Raw genomic sequence first — 23,127 nt, 5'->3', positions numbered from 1 at the left:
GCTTTTATCTATAGCCAATGGCAACACATTCAACAACGAATGTGTTGCCATTGGTTAGAGATTGGCAGAGATGCAGATCGTCTTTCATCTTTCATATGCGTGACCGTCCACAAATGGCTGCAGCTACTGGAGTACATGGAGTGCAAGTGCTGCCATTCATGTGTGTATGACAGAAAAAGCAAACATGTCAGCACCTGAGTATTAGTTTCCGTGATGCAGCAGGGACTCGAGAGAAGGCTCCAGTTCACAATTAGTCTTTCATCTGTCAATCACAGCAGAGGATTAGAAGATATGGGATCAAAGGGTGCCGTGTCACAAGTCATCTTGTGATGGCATCATCCACTGAATGGTGGCGTACAAACGCCAGGGGTGGCATGAGGAGTGACTTTTTCTCATTCAATGGTGATTTTGATGGGTCTGAATTATGAGTGTCGCAGAGCTGCAAGACAGCATCTAGATCAGAAACACGATTCCTTCATTAATGCAGGGACCTTTTTTTTTTTCTCCCTCACACATGGGCTAAATTATGAATGTGATGCTATTTGTTTATTCCATGTTGGACTGAAACGTGCATTATTCATCTGCCCTCACTGGAGAATAGGGCACAGTCCTAGGAAAGCACTAAAAGACAATGCAGCGTGAGCCAGGACATTGCAGGGGTTGGGGTAGTCATGCAAACACAACTAGAAAAGCACTCAGAGAGCGCAGACCTCCGCCAAGCAGCTCATTCCCCTCCTAATTAGATTTACACCGTCCACGTGGTGATCTGGATCAGCACCAAAAGGTTCTAAATTGGTCTTGGTATCTTTATACACCAACCATGAAAAGTAAAAGTGAATCAGAGTTGCTGTGAATCAGTTGTAACTGATTTATGACCGTAAATGGGGTTTTCAATGTTAAAATTAAATATTTCTTACTAACTCCATTCTGGATCCGATCCAGGAGGAAATCCATGGTGAGATAGAGCCCCCCCCCCCACCCTACAAAATTCTGTCAAATTCCATAAACATGGGTCAATAATCAACCGAGATATTAAAGAAAACATTTTGAAGCTCCATTGACTGCAATGTTACCGAAAACGTCAAGCTGATCCAGAATCCAGGATCTTTTCTGGATCATCACCAAAATTTGGTAACATTCTCAACATTTCCTGAAATGTTCATCAAGATCCATCCATAACTTTTTGAGTTATCTTGCTAACAGATAAATTGGGCAGTATCATTTCCAGAGTCGATGTGAACGGACATAACCTCCGTCCTGGCGGCGGTGCGCTTCAGAACACGAGTGCAAATGACAAATTGGCATTTCTTTTTGATTATAGCGGTCACCAATCTGCGGGTCGGCTTTGCATCCATTGTTTAAAATGCAGCATACAGGCAGGGCGTCTGAAACTGATTAGATTCCTTTGTGTTCTCCGCTCCAGTACTGAGAGATGATTTCCGGCAGGCCCCGAGCGACGTGGTGGCGGCGGCCGGTGAGCCGGCGGTATTGGAGTGTGTGCCCCCACGTGGTCACCCGGAGCCCAGCGTGTCCTGGAAACGCAACAACATCCGAGTCAGCAGCAAAGATGAACGCATCTCTGTGAGTTCATCTTAAATAGTGGGCACAAAACGAATAGGATACAGACACAGATATTTAACCTCTTAAACGCTGTTCGACAGAAAATAAGAACGAATGCCATGAAACCTCACGAGACCGCTGCCTTTCTATGAATCCATAGCTGCAGATAACAAATGTACTCTTCATCTAATCTATCTTTTTCTTAAACTGTTGCCCAACATTTTGTTTATTTCTCGTGACTGTATGCCAAAAATGACTTTTAACGATACATGTTTTCAAACAATACTAAGGCTCAGATTTAGTATTTCCTTTGTTCAGAGCATTGTTTTAAACCAACCTTTTATTGCCGACATTCAGCCGTCCACGACAATGGCAGAGATGCCCATTTAAGATGACAATAGTTTCAATAGACCATAATTCACTGCTGACACCTTTGCTTTTCTACGGTCTGGAAAGTGCCTCAGAATGTGTTTTCACTTTTATCCTCTCCTCTCATGTGTAAAATCAACAGCTGGACATTATCTCTGATGGGTTTTGGAGGACTTTTTTCTTCTTCTTCTAAATCTTGAAGGACATTGTTTAAATACCACACTATAAAAAAAATAAAAAGGACAAAAGAATGATTGCAGAATTTGCTTGAAGTATTAAATATTTAGAAGATTAGCTTGATGATATTATTACTGAAGCGTTAAGTAACATTTAGAAAATGGTGACGTCACTACAAAGGTCAAGAAAACTCTTCCATAGTAACAAAGTGACTTAAAATAGATGTGAAATGAAAGTATTAAAACCGAGTTATAAACATCCCAGTTTGTTGCATTCCACCACCATATAGTGGCCCAACATGATTCAGTCGCTGTGACTGTGGCCATGGCATCGACTTGGAACCACCTGCAGACTAACCTCTTCTCCGTTTCAGATGCGTGGGGGCAAGCTGATGATCTCCCACGCTAGGAAGAGCGATGCGGGCATGTATGTTTGTGTTGGGACGAATATGGTCGGCGAGAGGGACAGCGATCCTGCAGAGCTGGTGGTTTATGGTGAGCCCCCGATATTATCAAGTGCTTTGGTGCGCAATCTTTTCAAATTGGATGCGCAGGGAGGATTCAGCAAGTTGGGGGGGGGGGGGGGGGGGTTGAGGATAAATGCCAAAAATAATGAAAGTTCAAACCAAATCATTGTGTGTATTGGGATTACTCTAATTATTATAAATGTGATTTATGTGTTGTCTGTGCAAGAGCCTCGTCTCCCAGGTCTCCCACTTCCAGACGCAAACAGAGAAGCAAACAATCAGACATGAAAACGCAAGCCCCCTTCCCAACAGCCCGTTCAAGGCTGTCATGCCTTTTTCTTGTGCCTTGGGGTTCATCGCTGTTCACGTCTGAGCTGGCAGCCGGGGTAGTAACACGGGCGAGTCAACGTCTGTGTGAACGGGCCCAACGTAGAATGGGCACTGCCATGTTGCACATCCCACGTCACGCTGGGATTACGCTCACTGCAATGGGACAAAGGAAGCATGTAGGTGTGGCGCTAATGCATGGTCGCCATGGGAATGGAACAATGTTGTTGAATGTCGGCGATCTGTAACGCCACTGTAGTTCATTTTGGGTTTTGCTGTAACCGCGCTGTAAGACGAGGCTTTTAGGGCATGGATGGCGAGCAGGCGGCGCTTGAAACCTTCCGTTTTCCGACAGAACGCCCTGTGTTGGTACGGAGACCGGTGAACCAGGTGGTGATGGAGGAGGAGGCAGTGGACTTCCTTTGCGAGGTTCACGGAGATCCTGCCCCAACTATCCGATGGCGCCGAGAGGAAGGGGAACTGCCCCGTGGGAGGTGAGATGGTGGCCAAGAATACACAGCGGAGATCTTTGGATGTCGAAGGGGACAGTCTTGCACCAGATTATTCACTCGTGACCCAGATAATATATGTGGAGCTTTTTTCTTTAATTCATGTCTGTCTGTTTACATCAATTCATAAATGGAACGAGAGCAAAGAGGATTAATTACATGGAAGAATTATTCTGTGATGAGATTCAACTGGTTTTCAGTATAAAGTATATATTTATTTTAGGTTGTGAAAAAAAAGACGTTTTTTATTTTTAATATTTTATTATTCTAAAGCCAAGAATTACATCTGAATTAAATTTAAGATGTATGCTGAACTGAAGTTACACACTTTATACATCTTTTATTTATTGGATTAATGAATGCGACAGGATTTTACCATGTTTTCTCCCGGCAGTCATTCTGTAAAAGCTGTTTAGTATTTTACTCCACATGGATTTACCTTAGATTTAATATAAATAAATAATAATGTTATTATAGTATATATGTAAAAAGAAAAGAAAAAAAGAGTGTCATAACAAAAGTGATATTACTTTGTTTCATCGGATATATATTTATACACAATACACATATACTACACAATACACAGTTAATCTGAACAGAAAATCAAAATGTTAAATATGAAATGTTAAATATTCATAAATACATTTCTCTTATCTTTTGGTTCTTTGCTGTTTTGCTCCAGGAAATAAAGTGACTGATGCTTTTGATTGGATTTAATGCATTCCTTTCATAGAAGAAAATGTTTGTGACTTCGCTTTCTGTAAGGCTGCCCGGCACAGTTCGTTAACCTTTAATCAACTTTTGTATTAAAAGATAAGAAATTTGTTTTTCTGAGACGAAGTGAAAAATTGAATTTCCACCATTACAAGAATTCTTCTGGATCCACTAACAATATCTGAGGCCAATGAGACACTTCGACCCATTCATCTGGAGATTATCGGAACACATCCCTGCTATAGGTTGATTGACAAGCAGAGACGTCTTTATCTGTTCCACGAGCAGCTTTTCTTTGTCATTTCTTTTGCCCCGCTCTCTCTACATCTTAGATATTCCACTATCTTACTTTTTCTCATTTGCAGGTTTGAAATCCGCAACGGCAACAGCCTCAGATTGTTCGGCGTTAAAGAGCAGGATGAAGGGATGTACACGTGCACATCTGAGAACAGCGTGGGGAAGACGGAGGCTTCGGCCATGTTGCAGGTGCACGGTGAGAGAAACGTTATGCATATTGTATTTGCGAGCGCACAGACACACACATTTATGCGTGTATAAAACGGCTCTCGTACTGGGAGGGCCACATATACATGAAGGTAACGCCCAGTCACATGGCAACAGTATCATGCAAATTCACACTTCCTGTCCAGTGATTGGTGTTTTTAAATCAGTGTATCTCTGTGATACACTTTCTAGCGGTCCTGCCAGGAGCTTATGCTAAGCTAAACCGTATGGATTACGCTATTTGACAGATGTTTGGTGGATGTGTGCCTTAACTCACTGGCAGTGAGCGGTCCTGGTATTAAATAGGCATGACCCCCCCCTCTCTCTCTCGCTCTCACTCTTCCTGTCTCTTTATCTCCCTCCTCTTGCCTCCTCTGTCCCCCATGCCCCTTTTCTTCCTCGCTTTTTTCTTCCTCCAACTGCTACTGCTTTTATCAGAGCAAAATGGAATCCAGATGAGCAGTTTTCTATTCACTCCATTTTCTCCTCTTTTCCATGCTATCACCGGGTTGACTTTGTCACACAGTGTTTCATCCATCTCATTAATTTTCCATCCCTCTCTATCATGTTTCAAACCCGATCATCATTCCAGGCAGCCCATTGTGTGAGTTCACTTTCCATCTAATTCTCCTCTAAGAAAGGAATTTGTGCTGCGCTAATTCATTGTGTGCTCTTTTCTTTGTGGCATTGTTAATGGTTTTTAAATCAAGACCAGTGCCTAATGGTGTAAATAAGTCCCTCCATTAGGCACTGAGCTGTTGACGACATGCCTGTTGCCGCAGTCACGCATTAAGGAAGCTACAGTGACTTAATGCACAGCAGATTAAGGACTCCTATCAAACCCACATCTGCTGTTTAGCAGGGACTGCATCAGGATACCGTGACAAATGTTTCTCTCTTGCAGCTACAGCAGTTCAAAATACAGCTGCAAGGTTTTTAATTACAGCCCAGTGTCGGTCTTAGTCTTCACTTTTAATTAAGGACATGTTACATGTTTAAACAGTGCTCCAGATTAGATTAAGAAATAAAATCAGAAACATTAAATCCTTATGCATTATGCAAATGTGTTATTTTTTTGTGAAACCTCGTATTGACAGGTTAAGAACCATGCATTTTAAATATTGATGGGCTGCCAGCAATAAGAGAGAAAGCTAAAACGTACTTTTAAATGTATTGTTTTAAAACTTGTTCTAAATGAATTGGATGACATTTTCTACACCACAACTATAAATATGAAATTGACAAATGATATCACGATAGAAATACTGGCCAGGAATAAGAATCCATCAGGTTCTCTTCTGTGTTAATAGAAGTAACTGTTAATTGCTCTTGATGTGGATAGCTCTTTTAAATTGATAGGTCCTCAACATAACCCTGATGACATCACCATGACATCATCAATAAAGCTGAAGAATTTATTTAGATAGATTGTTGTTATGCCTCTTTACGTACTAGACTAGTTGTTTCTAGAACTCATAGCATCATCTCATGTGCTAATTAGATTGTTACATTTTTCTTCTTCTTTCGAAATGAAAATATGGACCACAAATAGATCTATTTGTAATTTTTTTTAGCTGTTTTGACAATAAAAAATGTCCAATATGTGGGAACTCATCTACGGATATCATGAATACTACACATTTTTATTACCCAGAGGAGATCAGCCCCTGTTTAGTGTAGCTTGTTGATATGAACCTCTACCGACTGCTAGACAAAATAAAGCGGTCAAAAAACAGCAAGAGATTCAAAACACTCTGATGTCAATTCAAATGCGCAACGTCCATGGGAACAGGCGCCGTGTGAGAACATTTTGGCACAACACGGATGACTCAGATCTCTTGTGCATTGGGCCAGATACGTGCTTTTTGTGCTGTCGTACGTATGAGCTGCAAATCTGAGATTTACAGAGATGATGAATCCCAGCTTGGGAAGCTTCTCATCCAGCCGGAACACGAGCCAATTATTCAGATGGGAGGCTGAACACAACGGTCCGTGCAAATCGACAGTGGATGTGATGATGTGGCCAATGCAATCATCTGACCCAAGCTGGAAATTGGCAATTCTGCAAGACCTTTCCTAAAATAACAGCGTAAATGTCAGCCGGCCGATGATGCTGCTGCGCACCGCGATAGGGTCGTCTTAGTGGACAGGGAGGCGATGTCTCTCATGGGACATGGCTCACTCAAAAAGCTCAGAAGGTTAAAGAGACGAGTCTAAAACGGGATTGTTGAAAGCTGATGAATGTGCTAATGATGCAGAGCTGTGTTAAAAGTAGCAGTGGAAAGTAACTAAGTAGATTTACTCGAGAAGTTTATCTTACAAGCAGATCAGCAAGGAACACATGTTTCACTTAATTACACATTTATCAGATTCAACTCATTAATGATTCATGAAAAGGACTTATTTCTGTCGAATAAGTACTTTTGCGTTTGACGCTAAAATTAATAAAACACTGCTTTAAGTAGAATTATTAAATACAGTACTTTTAAATGTAATCAACTATTTTTTGTTGTTGTACTTCCTAAACAACTTCTTGATTACACAGTGGAAATAGAAAATTAAAGACGCCGGGAATTTGCGTATTTCCCAGCAGAAACGAGGCTTTAAAAGGGTGACCTTGCTACTTTCCCTCCTACAGTTCCCCCTCAGATTGCCATGAAGCCCCGAGACCAGATTGCTACCCAGGGGATGAGCATCACCTTCCAATGCAGCACCACTGGAAACCCTCCACCTGCCATATTCTGGCAGAAAGAGGGCAGCCAGGTAAGAGCCTGCAGGAGGCGAATGGCTGCCTGTGTCATAGGTAGAAATGTTCTTTTTCATTCGTTTGATTACATTTTGTAGCTGCCTGTTCAACAAACACGTTGTTTCTTTTAGCTCGTGTTAAACTGTGTGACACACGTCTGGACTCTGGACTCCAGGTGTCTCACTGATTGTACCCAGAAACAGGCCTGCAGATTAATAATGGAACGCCAGGATACAGGAATGAGTTCCATCCGTCACTTCTTAATTCTCTAGCAGAACTCATAGAAAAATATCTCAATAGCTTTTTGCACCAATCAGTCACAACACTATAAATGGTGCATTTTAGGATTCAGAGCTATTTGTCATTATTGTGTTCTCTGTTTCCATGGCTACAATTGGACTTCAATGCCATTCTGCATTTTTCAACAAAGCAAAAGCGGTTCTATTAGCTATTTAATAACTTTTATTGTTTTTAGTTGTTGTCGTTTACAGATTGAACTGAGGCTCGTTATCGCAGAGGTTTTCTGGTGCATGACTCACAACCTGGTCACTACTTTTTCCGGAAACTTTATGTAAATATATCCTGGAAAGGTCCCTTTTTGATATTTGAGGAATATTTTACCTTTTTTATTTGTATTTATATTTTTTTATTTTACGTTTACTCTTGCGTAAATCCATAAGTAATGGAAGTACTAAGACCACAATATGATGGGTGCTGTTCTTCAGGACTAGTTACTTCTAATGCACGACAGCTACTGAGTATCACTGTATGTACAGTGAAACAACCAAGGCAGTACTGACACCAGTCGACTACTGACATCATCAGAATAGAGATGCACTCACTTCTCCAGTGGATCTGATGTGACTCTCATCAAAATGAGCTGACGGGGTTTCATCTCCAGTTATGTACGAAGTTATATCTAAGTAGTAACATTTTACCCCAAAACTAAATTTGTGACTTGACGAATTGAACAATATTCCCAATAACACTGAACACTTGTGATTTTTCTTGGATATATAAATGAAATCTCTGAGAAGTAAGCCACCAAGGATATTATGACTGCTGTAGGTGATCACGGCTTTTAAAAGTTCACTGAAATATTTTGTGTCACCAAGTCTTAAAATGTCATTTATTTTTTAGATTCAGCTGTTGGGGTTTTATTTGTCTTGTATGCAACTTTTGCTCAGCAAACTATATTTGAATCTCAGCTAGTTTGGCTGCAGTTTAACTTCTTTCACTGTGAACTAATTAGAGAGAGCTGTGCTTTTCAAATAGCCTCCCCAACAGAAAGTGTCAAAAACTTGCTCATTCTGTATTAATCATATATCAGTTTCACACTTTTCTGTTGGAAAGGATGAGAAAGACTCACTGCATCATGCACTGTTTTTTTTCTTACAATATTCCCATGTCTCCTCGAGACATTTTTGAACGTGAAACAAGAGAGAGGAGCTCATCGCACTTGCATTTGGCTCAGATATGCGAGTAGACACAAAATGTTGGAATGGATTGCAGTTTTGCGTTGGTGGGGAATGTTTCTCCTGCAAGCAACTGCGCTGTAAGCGAGTGGGTTGAAGAATTAAAAATGAAAGAGCGGCGCCAGGAAGAACACCAGGTGTGGGAAATATATCTTCAGGGCAAAGCTGTAGATAAACACTGTCCTCCTTCCACATTGTACCCAGCTATAAATATAAATACCCCGTTGCTCAACAGCTTCCAGGATTGCTGGCTCGGAGGAGCAGCTTCAGATGTTTTTAGAAGCTTTGCAGAAAAACAAACAGAAAGTTCAATTACGGATTTTGTGAATAAGCCTCAGCCTGCAGGATAGTAGAGGCATGGCTTGGCTGTTTGTGGAGCGCTCCTGCTGTATTTGTGGGATTACGTGTGCCGTTGTAACCTTTGTCCCTCCACTGAAGTCTAAGCCTCTTAGAGGAATGAAATAGATGACTGAAGGGATTGATGTGCACCCTTTCCCACTTTTTCCACATCCACCTCACATACTGAAAAGAGGGTGGGAGGCACCCTATGAAGCACCCCTAAAGATCAAAACAACCCATGCCTTTGCTTTATAGCCTTATTGGTCACCACATTCCTCTGCCCTGCAAAATCACACCTGGGCTCTCTCCGTTCGCCAGCATCCCTCCCACAGTCCGAAAACGTGTCACATGGGCGACGAAGTGGTTCCGGAAAATGGATGGATGAATCTCAGGGAGAATGACTACAATGAGCCTGAGTTCGCTGTTTTGCTTAATACTAAAAGAAGACAATATTCTCGACTGAAAGTTGAGTACTTAATCTCTCAGTGCAAGAAACCATTTGTGTTTGCAGTTGCAGAGACAAAGACATGAGCGCGGATGATTGCTTCAACGTCATTAGACATTCTCAGCCTGTCATGCTAACGGTGCTACACATGCATCATCGTTGGAAAGGAGCAAAAAGCTTGAAACTGTGTTCCCACTTACAGTAATAGCTTATATCACAACCGACGAGCTGCGACATATCAGCCTTGATAAATTTTACACATTACTCCTATAATGGAAATGGACGAGATCCAACATGGTGTCGCTTGCATCCTCTGCTCTGCTATTTATGTCTGTGTTTAGATGTTGCTGTTCCCCGGCCAGCCGCCGTCGCAGTCTGGCCGCTATTCTGTCTCCATGAGCGGCGAGCTGACCATAACTGACGTCCACCCCGAGGACACGGGCTTCTACATCTGCCAGGCCATCAGCGTAGCGGGAAGCGTGTTGACCAAGGCGCTGCTGGAGGTGGAGGGAGGTGAGAATGGAGCCAACGCAGTCACTTATTCCTTCGTCTGTACCATCAGCTAATGAGGGGAAAAAAACACATTAATGACTGAGTGGCCGTATTATATTAAGGCTCATAAAGACCAAGACAGAACACAATTATCGACCCCCTGCTGCGTGAGAAATCTGCTTTAGGTATAATGTTCTTTCGCATGCAGCTTGTAAGCAGCAGAGTTTGTATCCTTCATGCAGCGTCTTAATTTCTGCTACACGTGTGAAGTATTTTCACCCTTTGCACTCTCACGACTGGTAACTCTCTAATCTTACCTTCCGGTTGTTCGGTGTCTTCTCCATTGTTTACATAATCAGAATAGAGAAGACCCCCCCCAACATGATATTCTCCTTGTCCTCCCAAACGTGTAGGTCCTACAGGTCGTGTCCCACCAATAATTCGCCAAGGCCCGGCCAATCAGACTGTATCTCTGGGTGCAACGGTGCAGTTACACTGCCGTGTGATTGGAGGGCCTGCAGTCAAGATTTCATGGGAGAAGGATGCCGAGAGACTTCAGGGAAATAAAGCAAGAGTGACCTTGATGGAGAACGGCACTCTGCAAGTCAAAGACATAAAGGTGTTGTGTGTGTGTGTGCGCGCGCGTGTGTGTGTGTGGCAACTGAACTATAATTCATTTGAAAGAACCAGAAATTTGATTTCTTTTTTTTTTAAAGTTGATAGTTCTTTAACTAAAGGATAACCTGATCTCTGATCTCAGGCCTGCTTTCACTTTCTTGACGACCCACACGGCAACATATCTTTTCTGGCTTTTTACCATTATGAATTCCTTTTTTAATCTTGTAAAATTAAGGTGAGGCTGGGTTTCAGGGACCATTCTCTCTTTGGCAGTGCATATCTTTCCAGCACAATTATGTGCTTGTGCAGTGTGTAATTGTAATGCTAATGAAGGTGCTTGTTTGTAAACACTGTGTTCTGCTTCTGTGGAAGAGCGGTCAGCTGCCCCTTGGTGCTATAACCTCACCTGCAGGTCAGTGAGTTCATGCAGGACTGAGCAAAAGCAGCATCGTTTCCATTAATTGACTGGCAATAGATGCTTAATCATCTAACTGGCTTTTAATTAAGCCCCCTCCCCCCGCCCATCCACTTCCGCTCTCTTTCCTCTGGCTGTAGTACTCAGCAAACTTGCAGAATTAAATGTTGGTCCATTGCACCACTGAGGCAAGGGAAATCTGCCATGGCAATGTGCTCAGTGGAACAGAAGAGATGCATTAGCGTGGCATTGAGGGGGATGACAAGGGAGAAAAGAAAGAGAGGAAATGGAGATGACGAGTGAGATACTAAAAATATTTACCCTGCTGATGCCCTCACCCATCATTAGTATTTTATGAGTAGTTAGTCATCTAAATAAGTTCACCTGCACCACACGCCGGGCTATCTGTCAGCCAGAGGTCAACACTGCGGTGGATGATCTCATATGGTCCAATGATAGTTCCAGCAGGCTGGCTGTCAGCCAGCACTGGGCTGGAGTCGACACCACGAGTGCCAGTGAGGCGTGCACGCGTATACAGTTCATAATGTAAACAGCAGAGCAGGTACATTAGAGCGTTGTGCGGGGCCTCATATAGCATTAAAACTCTTAGTGGTTGCGATGGTGTCCTCCTGGGGAAAGGTCACAGCTCAGGTGTGCATGGAGCGCTTTTGAATTTATGGAAACTGATGTTGAAGGTCAAGTGTGCATTCAGATTTTATTTTCACATAAAGCTGCTATAATCAATACTTTAATTTTAGAAATTGTAAAATATCTCCCTGTCATGTGAAGCAAAGCAATAATATTCTTACCATAATAAACTTTTATACTAAGGCTGCTGAATTTGACTCGCGAGAATATGATGGATGAAAACATGTTTGATGATCTAATGTAGGGCAAATAAAAAGTAATGTGAATATTAATAAAACATTATTTAAAGTCCCAGGCCAGTCTAAAATATTTAAAATACTTGCATACCTCCGCAGATGCCTCTTCTTCCTCTTCTTTGTTTTTTGTTTTTTCTTGTCTTAAATCATATTCAAATATATTAATATATTATACACTCATAAATCTCATTCTTGACCACCCCATAATCCCAACATGGTTGCAATAAATGGTTGCATTTGTTCTCTTTGCTGTTTTGTGTCTGTCTGGACTGCTGTGTAACAGGACGCGGACTCCGGGACGTACACGTGCATTGTCTCCAGCCCCACGGGGGAGTCGAGCTGGAGCGGGATGCTGACTGTCAGAGGTACTTACACCATTCACACTCACACTCTGTCCCTGTTACACTTCACACTCGCTCTCACAGCACACCTTTATGCTGGAGAGGTGACACGCTCTTCCAGGCTGCAATTCGCTCTGGTTTGAGTCAAAATATTGATCAGAGACAATCTGCTGTTGCGGTTTAACAGAACGTAATTATACTGTTTTCTTACTGTGGAACAGAGAATGGAATTTCTTCAGTATCCAGAGTCTCTGAGCTCATTCAGCTTCCTGGGCCTCCGCAGAAACCCGTGGTGACAGAGGTCACCAAAAACGCCGTCACGCTCACTTGGCAGTCCAACCCTCATGAAGGCGGGGCTGCTGTTACCTCCTACATTATTGAGTCCTTCAGGTATGCAATGAAACATTCATCATTTAACACATCATGGCTGTCTCTTCAGGAGACAGAGGCCAACATCCTTCCATTTTCAGCCTAAGTGGTGGAATGCCCCTTTAACTTTGGCTAAGGAGGCCCAGAGCAACATTTGTTTCACAGCTTATCCTGCTAGAATCCTTGGAAAACCCAACAGGGAAAAACAGATTTTTTATCGATTGTTCATTTTGCTTTTTCCTGAGTTCAGCAAAAAGAGTATCTTAACACACTTCATATCCAGTAATTAGAGTTCAGAGATGACTCATCGCCCCCTGAGAGAGTGAGGCGCTCCTGTGATGCAACATCCCGAAGTTAAACCCGCATCAGTATTTAGCCGACGCATCTGAGGAGAGCTAGAGAAGCTCTAACGACCAGCCAAAGGCTTTACTGAGACAGACAGTGAGGGAAAGTGGAGACAATTACTGCAGTGGTCAGTTGGACAGCTCTGTCCGACCCTGGGGCAATGGAAGGAGGGGATGTTAACCCAGCTGAGGAGGGCACTCGTTGCATAAGAAGGACACGGGTGCAGTGGGAGCGTTCAGATATGAATGTCGTCTCTGTGGGTGAAGAAAGGCGGCAGGCGTGCATCTACTCGTTAATTGATGCACGCTTCCACCACCCGAAAAAGAACGTTTTCAGGAATCGTCGGGAACAAAGGAAAAAACGGACACTAATATCTGTAGCACCAGATCTTCATGTACAAAAGCAGAGAGCTCCTAATATACGCGGAAATCTTCATGTGTTCACTCAAACACTATTTACGAATGCAGCTTTTTTTTTTTTTTTTAGAAAAGTGCATGACTTTTTTTGTTTCTGTGCAGGATATTTGGTTATGCGGGTAGCAGAGGAGAAATCCCTGATGATAGCAGGAAGACGTGGCCTGTTTGTGATAATTACTTTGTCCTTTTTTCCTCCACGGACTGGAAGGAAATGTTAAATTGTAGTCATACTGCTGCTTGACGCTCCCTGCATTAAGCTGCCCCGTCCTCACCAGACTCATTCAGAGGCCGCCGTTACAACCGGCTGCAAGAAAGACACATTCAATTCGTGTTGATCTTCTCAGCTAACTTTCAACAAGATAACCAAATAGGTCAAAAATACCTGATGTTCATATTTGATTAACTGTCCGAGTCATTTATTGCATCACAATGATTTTTCCAGCTCCTCATTTGTGTTGATATAATTTTTTTTGGCGTGTTTTAGTTGAACAAATGTGACAATTTAATGTCTTTTGGTTTGTATGAGAAATACTGATGAACACTTTCTCCTTTTTTCCACAAGCAATTGATCAGTTACTCATGAATTATAAAGGACAATTTAAACACGGTGGCACAGTGGTAAGCACCGATGCCTCACAGCAAGAAGGTCGCGGGTTCAAATCCACCTAGCGGCTTTTCTGTGTGGAGTTTGCATGTTCTCCCCGTGTCTGCGTGGGTTCTCTCCGGGTTCTCCGGCTTCCTCCCACCGCCAAAAACATGTGACTTAGGTCCAGGTCCTTATTGAAAAAGAGAATTAATTCTCAATTGACTTACCTGGTTAAATAAAAAATGGTTTTTTGTTTTGTTTCAGCCCAAATTCCTCTTACTACCTTGAGTTATGACACTTAGTTTACACTTAATCATAAGATAAAAAGAAACCTTCACCTTCACAATGTAGCCAAAGATGCCATCTGTAGGTCAAATATAGGCTAACGTGTGATTTAAACATTTCGACTGCTCCCCTTCCAACCATCGGTGTCATCAGGTAATCAGCAACACGGCGCTGCAATCGAAGCAATGACCTCATTATCTACTGATAATTTGATAATGAAGCTGCGCTCTCCAGATAACGGGCGCTAGAGTCAGATGTTCATTCAGAGGGCAGCGCATTTATTTCTTCAGAAGGTACTTTAGGGACATCACAATAACTGCCTATAGCGGTCATCAGATTTTGCCTCCCCATATTGGTGCAGTTAAACCATGTTTACATATGTTGTGAGGTAATAAGGCTTTATTCCTTCAGCCAATCAGTGGGCAGCACCTGGCAGACGGTGGCGGATCATGTGAGACGTGAGAGACACACCGTTGTCGGACTCTTCCCCAACACGGTTTATCTCTTTATCGTCCGAGCGGTCAACTCCTTCGGCCTCAGTGACCCCAGCCCAATCTCTGAGCCCGTCAGGACCCAGGGTGAGTGACATCATCAGCGTCCGCTGCATGATGCACTATAACACAACACCATAATGTTCATGATTCACTATAACACAACGCCATAATGTTCATGATTCAATGTAACAGAACTGCATAATGTTCATGATTCAATATCATATAACGCCATAATGTTCATTTCAGGTCATAACTTAAAGGAAAACAGAGACACTGAATCACGGCTTGTTCCACATGGTTTGGAGCAAGACGCTTCTCATGTGCACAGTGCATGCTAAACTCATTTCTTTCTCAGCGTGTTGCTTTTCAGCCCCAAGCAGAGCTGGATCTCATCGAGAGCTTTTCGTTTTGCGACTGATTAAGTTCTAATCAGCTGCGATTCCGGCCTGGATTGAATTTACATCTGAACAATGTCTCGATGCTTGCAGACGGGAGTCCCACAGAACACGGCGTGGACCACAGGCAGGTGCAGCTGGAGTTGGGGGAGGTGTCCGTTTACCTGCAGAAGCCTGCGACTTTGTCTCCCACCAGCGCAAGGATTTCCTGGACTGTGCGTAGCATGTCTAACCTTCACAATCTCCTCCCAGTGTTACGTGGCACAAACAAATGAACTTGATGTCATCACTGGTGTTTTTTTTTTTTTTTATTGTCTTATCTTCTCTTTTCCAGGTCGCCCATCAGTCTCGATATGTTCAGGGTTACCGCATATTTTACCGGACTATCGGCAACTCCTGGCTGGTCCAAGATGTGGAGGCCACGTCCGAACACAGTGCCATTCTAACAGATCTGCACAGCACAACTGAGTATGAAGTCAAGATACGGCCGTTCTTTAATGAGTTGCAGGGGCATGACAGCCTCATGGTGCTGCTGCGTACGCCGGAGGAGGGTGAGCATGCCAGGCAGTAACTTAAGCCCAGTGTAAAGATGGGCTTATTGAGTCGAACTCATTGTTAATTAAATGATGCTTGTGAGGATCGATTCCATTTCCTGAAAAACAAATGTAGCTGCAGCCAGCGGTTGTTGAACACCGGATGAGGTGTATTGAATTGAATGGAGTGAAGAAAGGAAACCCCTCTGCCTTTAAGCCACTGTAAAATTACTAAATGACATACTATATATTGTTTTAATGTGCACAATAATCAGTGCAAAAATAATCAGTTATTCTGTGTGCTGAGCGTGGGAGAAAGTGTTTCCATCAGAGCTGCTTTTAGCTGTACCATTACAAAACACGTTTAAGACGGAAGTTGATCCAAGCAGAGACGTCGATCTTCTTATCTAAACTATCTGCCAGAAGGGAAGATGCAAAAACTGCCCTTAAAAAGAAATCAAGAGGAATATTAGACCGCTTCAGTTTGGATACTTTATTATTTAGTAATATTACGACCAATTTTATATGAGAAGACACTTTAAATTTGAACTAAATTAAATAATACGTTATTTTTTTATTGTGCATGTATAGTAAATAATTAAGTACTATTTCATTGGATCTAAACTAAACTTTTATTTCAAGAATATTACCATTCTCTTGAAAGTTAACATAATAAAAGAAGTTCATTGAATGAATTGTATGAGTTAATAAAAATGATGCTCCTTCTTATCCCGGTCTCCAGTTTTAAGTGCTCCTCCACAAGCCGTGTCAGTGGTGCAGCTCGCCAACAGCTCCAGCATCCGCGTGTCCTGGGAGCCGCCGCCTCACAACACTCGGAGCGGAATGATTCGGGAGTATAAGGTGAGGCTCGAGCTGTCAGCATCCGACCACTATGGCGTCTGCCTCATTCTCCCATTCTGCTTTGAAGACCTCCGTGTAAATGACGCCGCTGCAGTAAAGTGGAATAAAGGGATCTGGTAATCTGTGCTGTTTGCATTTTTCATGCAGTCATTAGTCAGTGCTGCCCAAAGTTGTTATTTTGCTCCTAAAACACTGATTCTAATACAATTGATTCATGTCTTCATATCTGCCACCGCCACCTCTGTCAAGACTCTGTCGCTGTCTGTGCCTGTTATCTGTTTGCTCTGTGACAAAAACACTGACTTCTCAGCAACACTGATTACTAGTCATCACTGAGAAAAACACACAGAAGCAAAACAGTGCTAATGTTTTTAATTATTCGATCCTTTCGCGTTTGCATGTTGAAAGTCGTGAGAAAATGACTTGTGTTTGATCATAAAATTTGATCAGCCAGAAGCAATTATCAGACTCACCCTCCTCAAACATTCCATTTGATATAAATTGCACACACTGTCGAACAAAATTAAATGTTTAATCAGCAGCACAGAATTAAAGAATGAATTTTTATCACAATAAACTTCAACGAAGTATTGAGTCATTGTGCGTTATGGCAGAAAAGCCTTTATTCAAAGGCTGTAAAGTGTACTAGAGCAAAGTTAAATATCATGCTCTTTATTCCACTGCATTTATTTACAGTGACTACGACTGCAGGAAAAGACACATAATAAACTATATGCTAATTTCATCAGATATGTTGAACTAACATTTTCAATTCCCAAAAGTCTGTTTTGAATTTACCCTGGATTAGTTTAAACTCAAGACTCAACATTTAAATAAATCACATATTTTTTTAACTTCTACTGCACTTCCGGCTTGATTATCAAAATAAGACTCACACCAGCCTGATTAATGCTCAGCTAACAGCATTTGCATATTGCACTTTGTTGTTTACCAACATGATTTCTGTTGAAAATATGATTTGCCCAATTATAAAGTTAAAGTTGCATTCTCAATGTTATGTAAAAAAAATATTTTGCTGTTAATTTTGTGTTGAGATGATCCAACTTTCGAGAACAAATGAAAACTTTCTCATCTTCCAAATACAGTTTAAAATCACATGTGGTTCGTCACCTTGTTGTTAAATTTATTTCCTCTTGCTGCCACATCTTTAATTGAAAAAAATAACAACGTTATTTGTATAAATATTAAATTATTCATTCATTTTCCAACCGCTTTGCCCGTTATGGAGTCGTGGGCCAAGCTGGAGCCTATCCCAGCAGTCAATGGGCGAGAGGCGGGGTACACCCTGGACAAGCCGCCAGTCCATCGCAGGGCAACACAGAGACAGACAATCAGCCACACACACACTCACACCTACGGGCAATTTAGAATCACCAATCCGCCTAATCAAGTTGCGCGTTTTTGTAGGTGGAAGGAAGCCGGAGTCGGATTCGAACCCGCAACCTCCTTGACTTACACTTTATGGTGGAAAAAACTTTGGAAATACAAAATATAGAAAGCACTTTATTTACACTACACAGAGTATTACTGTAGTATAAATGTTGCTCCTTTCATATACGAAAGCTGAATAATATATCTGCAGAACTGTGGGCTTTAACTCGAGTTCCTACATCTCTAATCTCTGCTGCATGTCCGCTATCTTTCTCGACAATGTGTCACCAGATAGAAGTTGCATCTTGTCAGCATGAATCAATGCCCTTTAACAGGAACACATTCGGCCCTGTGTCTCCCGTCGATCAGGTTTGGTGTTTGGACAGCAGCACGGAGCCGGAGAAGCGGATAAACCGAACAGTGGATGGAGCGGTGCTGACCCTCCGACTGACGGGCCTGCTGCCTGAAGTCCGCTACGCCGTTGTGGTTGCTGCTGTCACCAGCCTTGGTGTGGGCGCTCACAGTTCGCCTGTCAGCCTGCTGCTGAGTGAGTCACTTATTGTTGCAGACATGGAAAGCACAGCAGATGAAATCTGCATGTGGAATGTTTGATTAGGTGTGAATGACTTCACATTAGAGGCACCGTCAACACTCGTTGCATGTTTTTGAGTGTGAGAGCAAAGAGTTAGTCAGGATTTCAAGTGCTGTGAAAAAGTTTGTTACATTTTTATTTTACATCCATCGATTAACATGAAAATAAAAGTATGGTTTGATGCATCTGTCATGCAGCTTTAGCTGTGAGGGGGTGTGCTTGATTGTGTATTTTCTAAGACTTTTTAACATTACCATATGCTGCATATTTTGCAAATCTGTACCAAAACACATCGCCCACCATTCCTGGTGAATTTGCACGCTTTGATTAATTTTTTTGCCTTCATGCTGATAATGTTGTTGGAGCTGTGGCAGCAGAATTTCTATTTAGGTGGGATTGTATTCAGGGTGCTCTGCATGTTATCATGCAAAAGACAGAGACAAATAGCTGCGGCACAGAAACCATGCAGTAAAGACATAACCCCCCCCCCCCCTGCATAAAAATGACTTGTTATGTCTGTCTTTTCACATGGTGAAAGATTTCTGGCATTTTTAAGAGCATTTAAAGTTTTGTTTGTTTGGACGCATTCAGATTGCATGATCTAGTTTTTCTAGCAGAGGGGGCATCTATAGTACTTTGAATGGTTTTGTCAATGAATGGTTATAATTACTTCACATCAAGAGAACAAAGAATGTGTGGCCAAGTGCTTTTGTTGACTTTAGATTCAGAAATTCTGGGGAGATGAATTGATGGAACATATAACTGTTTAAATGGGTTTTTTATTACACGGAGCCAGCTGTAAAAACCTTTTTGCAAAATAATTTTGCTAACAGCTGTCCTCTGTGACTTGTCTTTCAGCTTCTCCACTGGATGAGACTTCAACGCCTATGAAGAAAGGCAGTAACCTCAGCATATCGGCACAGATCACAAGCGTCATCCAGCAGCCGGCCTTCATCGCAGGGCTGTGCGTAGCTGCATGGCTGGTGCTGATGGGCTTCAGCGGCTGGCTGTACTGTCGACACCGCAGGAGGAAGCAGCTGGGACACTACACCACATCTTTCGCATACACACCAGCAGGCATGTGGGAAAAGAGCCGACCTGTTTCCACATTGTTTGCATCATGCCAGGTCTTCAGAGCACATTGCTGAAATAAAACATGCATTTTGTCAATATTGGTTTCATAAAAAGTAAAGTTTTGAAGGACAACTGGCCGTTAGATGTTGTTTTCATAAAGTGACTCTGACAAAGTTCTTAATGGACTGCTGAGCATGCGTCCAGCAGGGATAGACGTTCTCAATTTGAGTTTTTATTTTGCAAAGCGATGCATTCTCGTTCTCTGCACATTCACTTAATTACAATTTATTTATTCCCACTGGGCAGTTTTCAAAGCAGTAGAAAATGAACAGAGTGAAGATGCATAGAAATCTTTACCAATAATAACCCCCACATGCATGCAGTTTATTTTAGATTATGCCCTTTGGCATATCAACACAGTCAACACATTGGTTGACTATGAGAGATTTATCCATCTTCATAGATACTCAATGGAGCCCAAAGCTCAAAGAAAAACATAAATATTATATATTGCTGCCATACTAATCAACTATTTTGCAATTATGTTCAGATGCCCTGCTCTAGAATGGAGCAGTGGAAGGCACAGATCCATCAATTCATCAAAGGATGTGTATTTTATCAAGGATGTCGGTCAACATGTCTCCTTATTGACTCAAATATGAAGCCAGTATGGGATTTTAGCTGTAACTGTATCCCATTTAAATTAGAATGTGTTGAGTTATAATAAAAATATTTTCCTCTTCCAGTTGGCTTCGCTCACAATGAAGGATCTGGAATCATCAACGGAGGGTAAACTACAGATACATGCGATTCTGATTTAAACAAACAAAAAATCAACACGAATGCTGGTGTAATCTCAACTCTATTTCCAGGCCTGGCTTGTTAGGATCCACTATGGGCAACTACCCCTGGCTGGCTGACTCTTGGCCCACTCCAAACCTCACGCACGGCAGAAAAGACTCCGTCAACTGCTGCTCAGGCAAACTGGACTCGGACAGATATTACAACAGTAAAAGCTCGCTCACTTGAAATGCTCAGTGAAATGCCTTTGATTGGAATCATGAATGGATATTTGCTTTTAATCTTTTGCTGTTCAGCCGCGGGAATCATGAACTACCCGAACCAGTTTGAGAAACCCAGCACGGCGTCCAACGACAGTCCCATCTACAGCACCATCAACACAGCTGCTGAGGAAGACCTGCTGGCCTACTACGACACCTACTCCAGTACAACCTACACCCAGGGTCCAGACCCGTACAGCAGCAACCCAATACTCTCAAACAGTGGGCTTGTGGGTCTGGAGGACCTGGACCAGTGGACCATCCAGTCTGGTCAGTCTGGGTCTGAATATGCAAAGCTCCAGTATACCAGGAAGAGCAGCGGTGAGTGTTTTCACATAGTACAATGCAGTTTAACACAGTGATTATAATGACATCAGAACTTCATGCATGCTGATGCACGTATCATCATTGTGTAAACTTGAAGAGCCAATAAAGAAAATTGTCGTGAAATGTAAGCTCAACAATCATGCATGTAATTTTCCAGAAATCAGTGTATTTTTTTGTTCTAAATTAATTCTATTGAATTAATTCATTTCCATTTATTTGTTTAGCACCAGATAACAGAAGGTTTACAGGCACTTTACAGTAGCAGCAGGGAAGGACAGAACACAACTTGTCCCACAAGAGCAAACAGAACCTAAGACCCATAGTGGGGGGGGGGGGGGGGTGAGGGTTGAGAGAGAGAGAGAGATTATACACAACATCAAGGAGAGAGCTGGAGCTTCACTAGGATACAGTAGAGTGAAACCTGGTACACTATATGTCATGATCAGCTTTGTCTCAACAGATAAATTAGAAAAGCAGAGGCCACCCAAGTCGGCTCCTCTCACCTGGGTGGATGTCCTGTCCCTGCCTCTTCCTGCCAACGACAGAGGTCACAGAAAGACAAGCGATGAAGAGGAGCAGAAAAGGTGAGGAAAGTTCATTTTCATGCAGGATACTGCTCACCCAGTCCTGTTCACTTCCACGACAGAAAGAGTGAAGCCGGTAGGATATCAAACCCCCCTGCAACTTTGTCGAGGTTGTCAAACAAGACTTAAGTGATGCTGGAAGTCTGGGGAGTTCGTGCATCAGCCGCAGCGGAGTCTGCAGGCGGTGAGACGTGCTCCGGGGTCCAGCATCTCCTCTAACTAGCTCTGACAGATTAGATGGCAGACACAACGGCATGGGATCGGAGGGCTTCTTTCACTGTGCCATCTCTTCTCTAATGACATTAGCGACCGTCTGACATTCTGGATTAGTACTTTCCATTTTCAATGGCATGTCCGTCATTAAATTAGCCCCTGTGGGTTCTGAACTGACAAGAGAAATCATGGAGGTGGTTCTCATTCTTTCTAACTCTATCTTGATTTTCCTGTGGTCTAAATTTCTTTTTTACTTCTGATTGTTTTCTTATATCTGTATACATTAAATAATTTGTTTTATTACTATGACCCGTTTTTCTCTCTCTCTACCCTCTTGAGATTTGTGGTGGAGGTTGAAATAACAGACATTTAGTGTTTCATGCTGAATACGTGCTAGAATAAGTTGCTGTCCAACGTTAGCATCGGTATTTACAGCCTCTAATGACTTTTATAGAAGTAGTTTTCACGTGTTCAGTTTCGATGCACACTCATGCTGCCGTTGCTCATCATCTGTCCTCAAGCACGGAGGAGGAGGACGAAGAGGACTGGTGTCCTCCGCTGCCTGCCAGATCCTACCTGATAGACACTTCCAGGGAGGAGCTCTCCAGTCTGCCCTGCAAACCAGAAGAGCCGGCAGCGCTGGCGTCTCCTCCCCTGCAAGACACTCGCAACCCCAGCGACAGCCCACGACTGCATCGCGTTGACCTCTTGGCTCGTCACCAGTCAGGCTCCCAGACATCCCAGTCTAACCCGGACTTGTTTCCCAACACCGAGGGCCGTGACGCCAGCGAGATTTACAGCACCCACCATTGGGCGGAAGATTTCAAGGGGGAGAGCCTCGGCAAAGGTCAGTATAAATTAATTTTAATGGATATCTGAAGCGACTCCTCAAGAGGCAGCGCACAAACACGCCGCGTCATGTGAAATTTGAGTTTACGGAATTACCTAACGGAGAACATTTGTGCCTCGAAATCACATCACATTTATTCAACGCGTAGCTCGGTGTTCTTTTAGCTTCCTCCAAGGCTCCTCGGGATAATGTCAGTGTACTTTATTATCAGGACAACCCCCAGCTGCCGCTGCAGAGTCCACCCCCACAGGCCAGCAACACAGATCCAGGAGTAAAAAGAGGACACCAAAGGATGGGCAACTCAGGAGAGAGCTGCACAGCCAAGCAGGTACCGAGCACGGTGCGGAAGGCACGGAACAACAGGAAGAT

The 23,127-nt window shown here is 42.7% G+C and overlaps 1 protein-coding gene across 1 annotated transcript in view; it reads left to right on the top strand.

Moving 5' to 3' along the window:
- The window catches only part of zgc:77784 (uncharacterized protein LOC402947 homolog), a 43,294-nt gene that overhangs the window by 16,757 nt on the left and 3,410 nt on the right, over nucleotides 1–23,127 (top strand). The window contains exons 3-23 of the mRNA XM_068745760.1: nucleotides 1,424–1,581; nucleotides 2,480–2,600; nucleotides 3,255–3,393; nucleotides 4,488–4,615; nucleotides 7,265–7,389; nucleotides 9,973–10,144; nucleotides 10,537–10,742; nucleotides 12,324–12,405; nucleotides 12,603–12,771; nucleotides 14,794–14,960; nucleotides 15,365–15,486; nucleotides 15,606–15,822; nucleotides 16,547–16,665; nucleotides 18,427–18,604; nucleotides 19,508–19,726; nucleotides 20,470–20,512; nucleotides 20,596–20,732; nucleotides 20,821–21,105; nucleotides 21,572–21,695; nucleotides 22,430–22,755; nucleotides 22,970–23,086. Of these exons, the coding sequence (XP_068601861.1) occupies nucleotides 1,424–1,581; nucleotides 2,480–2,600; nucleotides 3,255–3,393; nucleotides 4,488–4,615; nucleotides 7,265–7,389; nucleotides 9,973–10,144; nucleotides 10,537–10,742; nucleotides 12,324–12,405; nucleotides 12,603–12,771; nucleotides 14,794–14,960; nucleotides 15,365–15,486; nucleotides 15,606–15,822; nucleotides 16,547–16,665; nucleotides 18,427–18,604; nucleotides 19,508–19,726; nucleotides 20,470–20,512; nucleotides 20,596–20,732; nucleotides 20,821–21,105; nucleotides 21,572–21,695; nucleotides 22,430–22,755; nucleotides 22,970–23,086 (3,354 nt within the window). The remainder of the gene's footprint in view (nucleotides 1–1,423; nucleotides 1,582–2,479; nucleotides 2,601–3,254; nucleotides 3,394–4,487; nucleotides 4,616–7,264; nucleotides 7,390–9,972; nucleotides 10,145–10,536; nucleotides 10,743–12,323; nucleotides 12,406–12,602; nucleotides 12,772–14,793; nucleotides 14,961–15,364; nucleotides 15,487–15,605; nucleotides 15,823–16,546; nucleotides 16,666–18,426; nucleotides 18,605–19,507; nucleotides 19,727–20,469; nucleotides 20,513–20,595; nucleotides 20,733–20,820; nucleotides 21,106–21,571; nucleotides 21,696–22,429; nucleotides 22,756–22,969; nucleotides 23,087–23,127) is intronic.

This window comes from Brachionichthys hirsutus, chromosome 11, assembly GCF_040956055.1.
Source record: "Brachionichthys hirsutus isolate HB-005 chromosome 11, CSIRO-AGI_Bhir_v1, whole genome shotgun sequence".
NCBI lineage: Eukaryota > Metazoa > Chordata > Actinopteri > Lophiiformes > Brachionichthyidae > Brachionichthys > Brachionichthys hirsutus.
The sequence above is the reverse complement of the archived record's forward strand: the minus strand, read 5'-3'. Positions and strand labels throughout refer to the sequence as shown.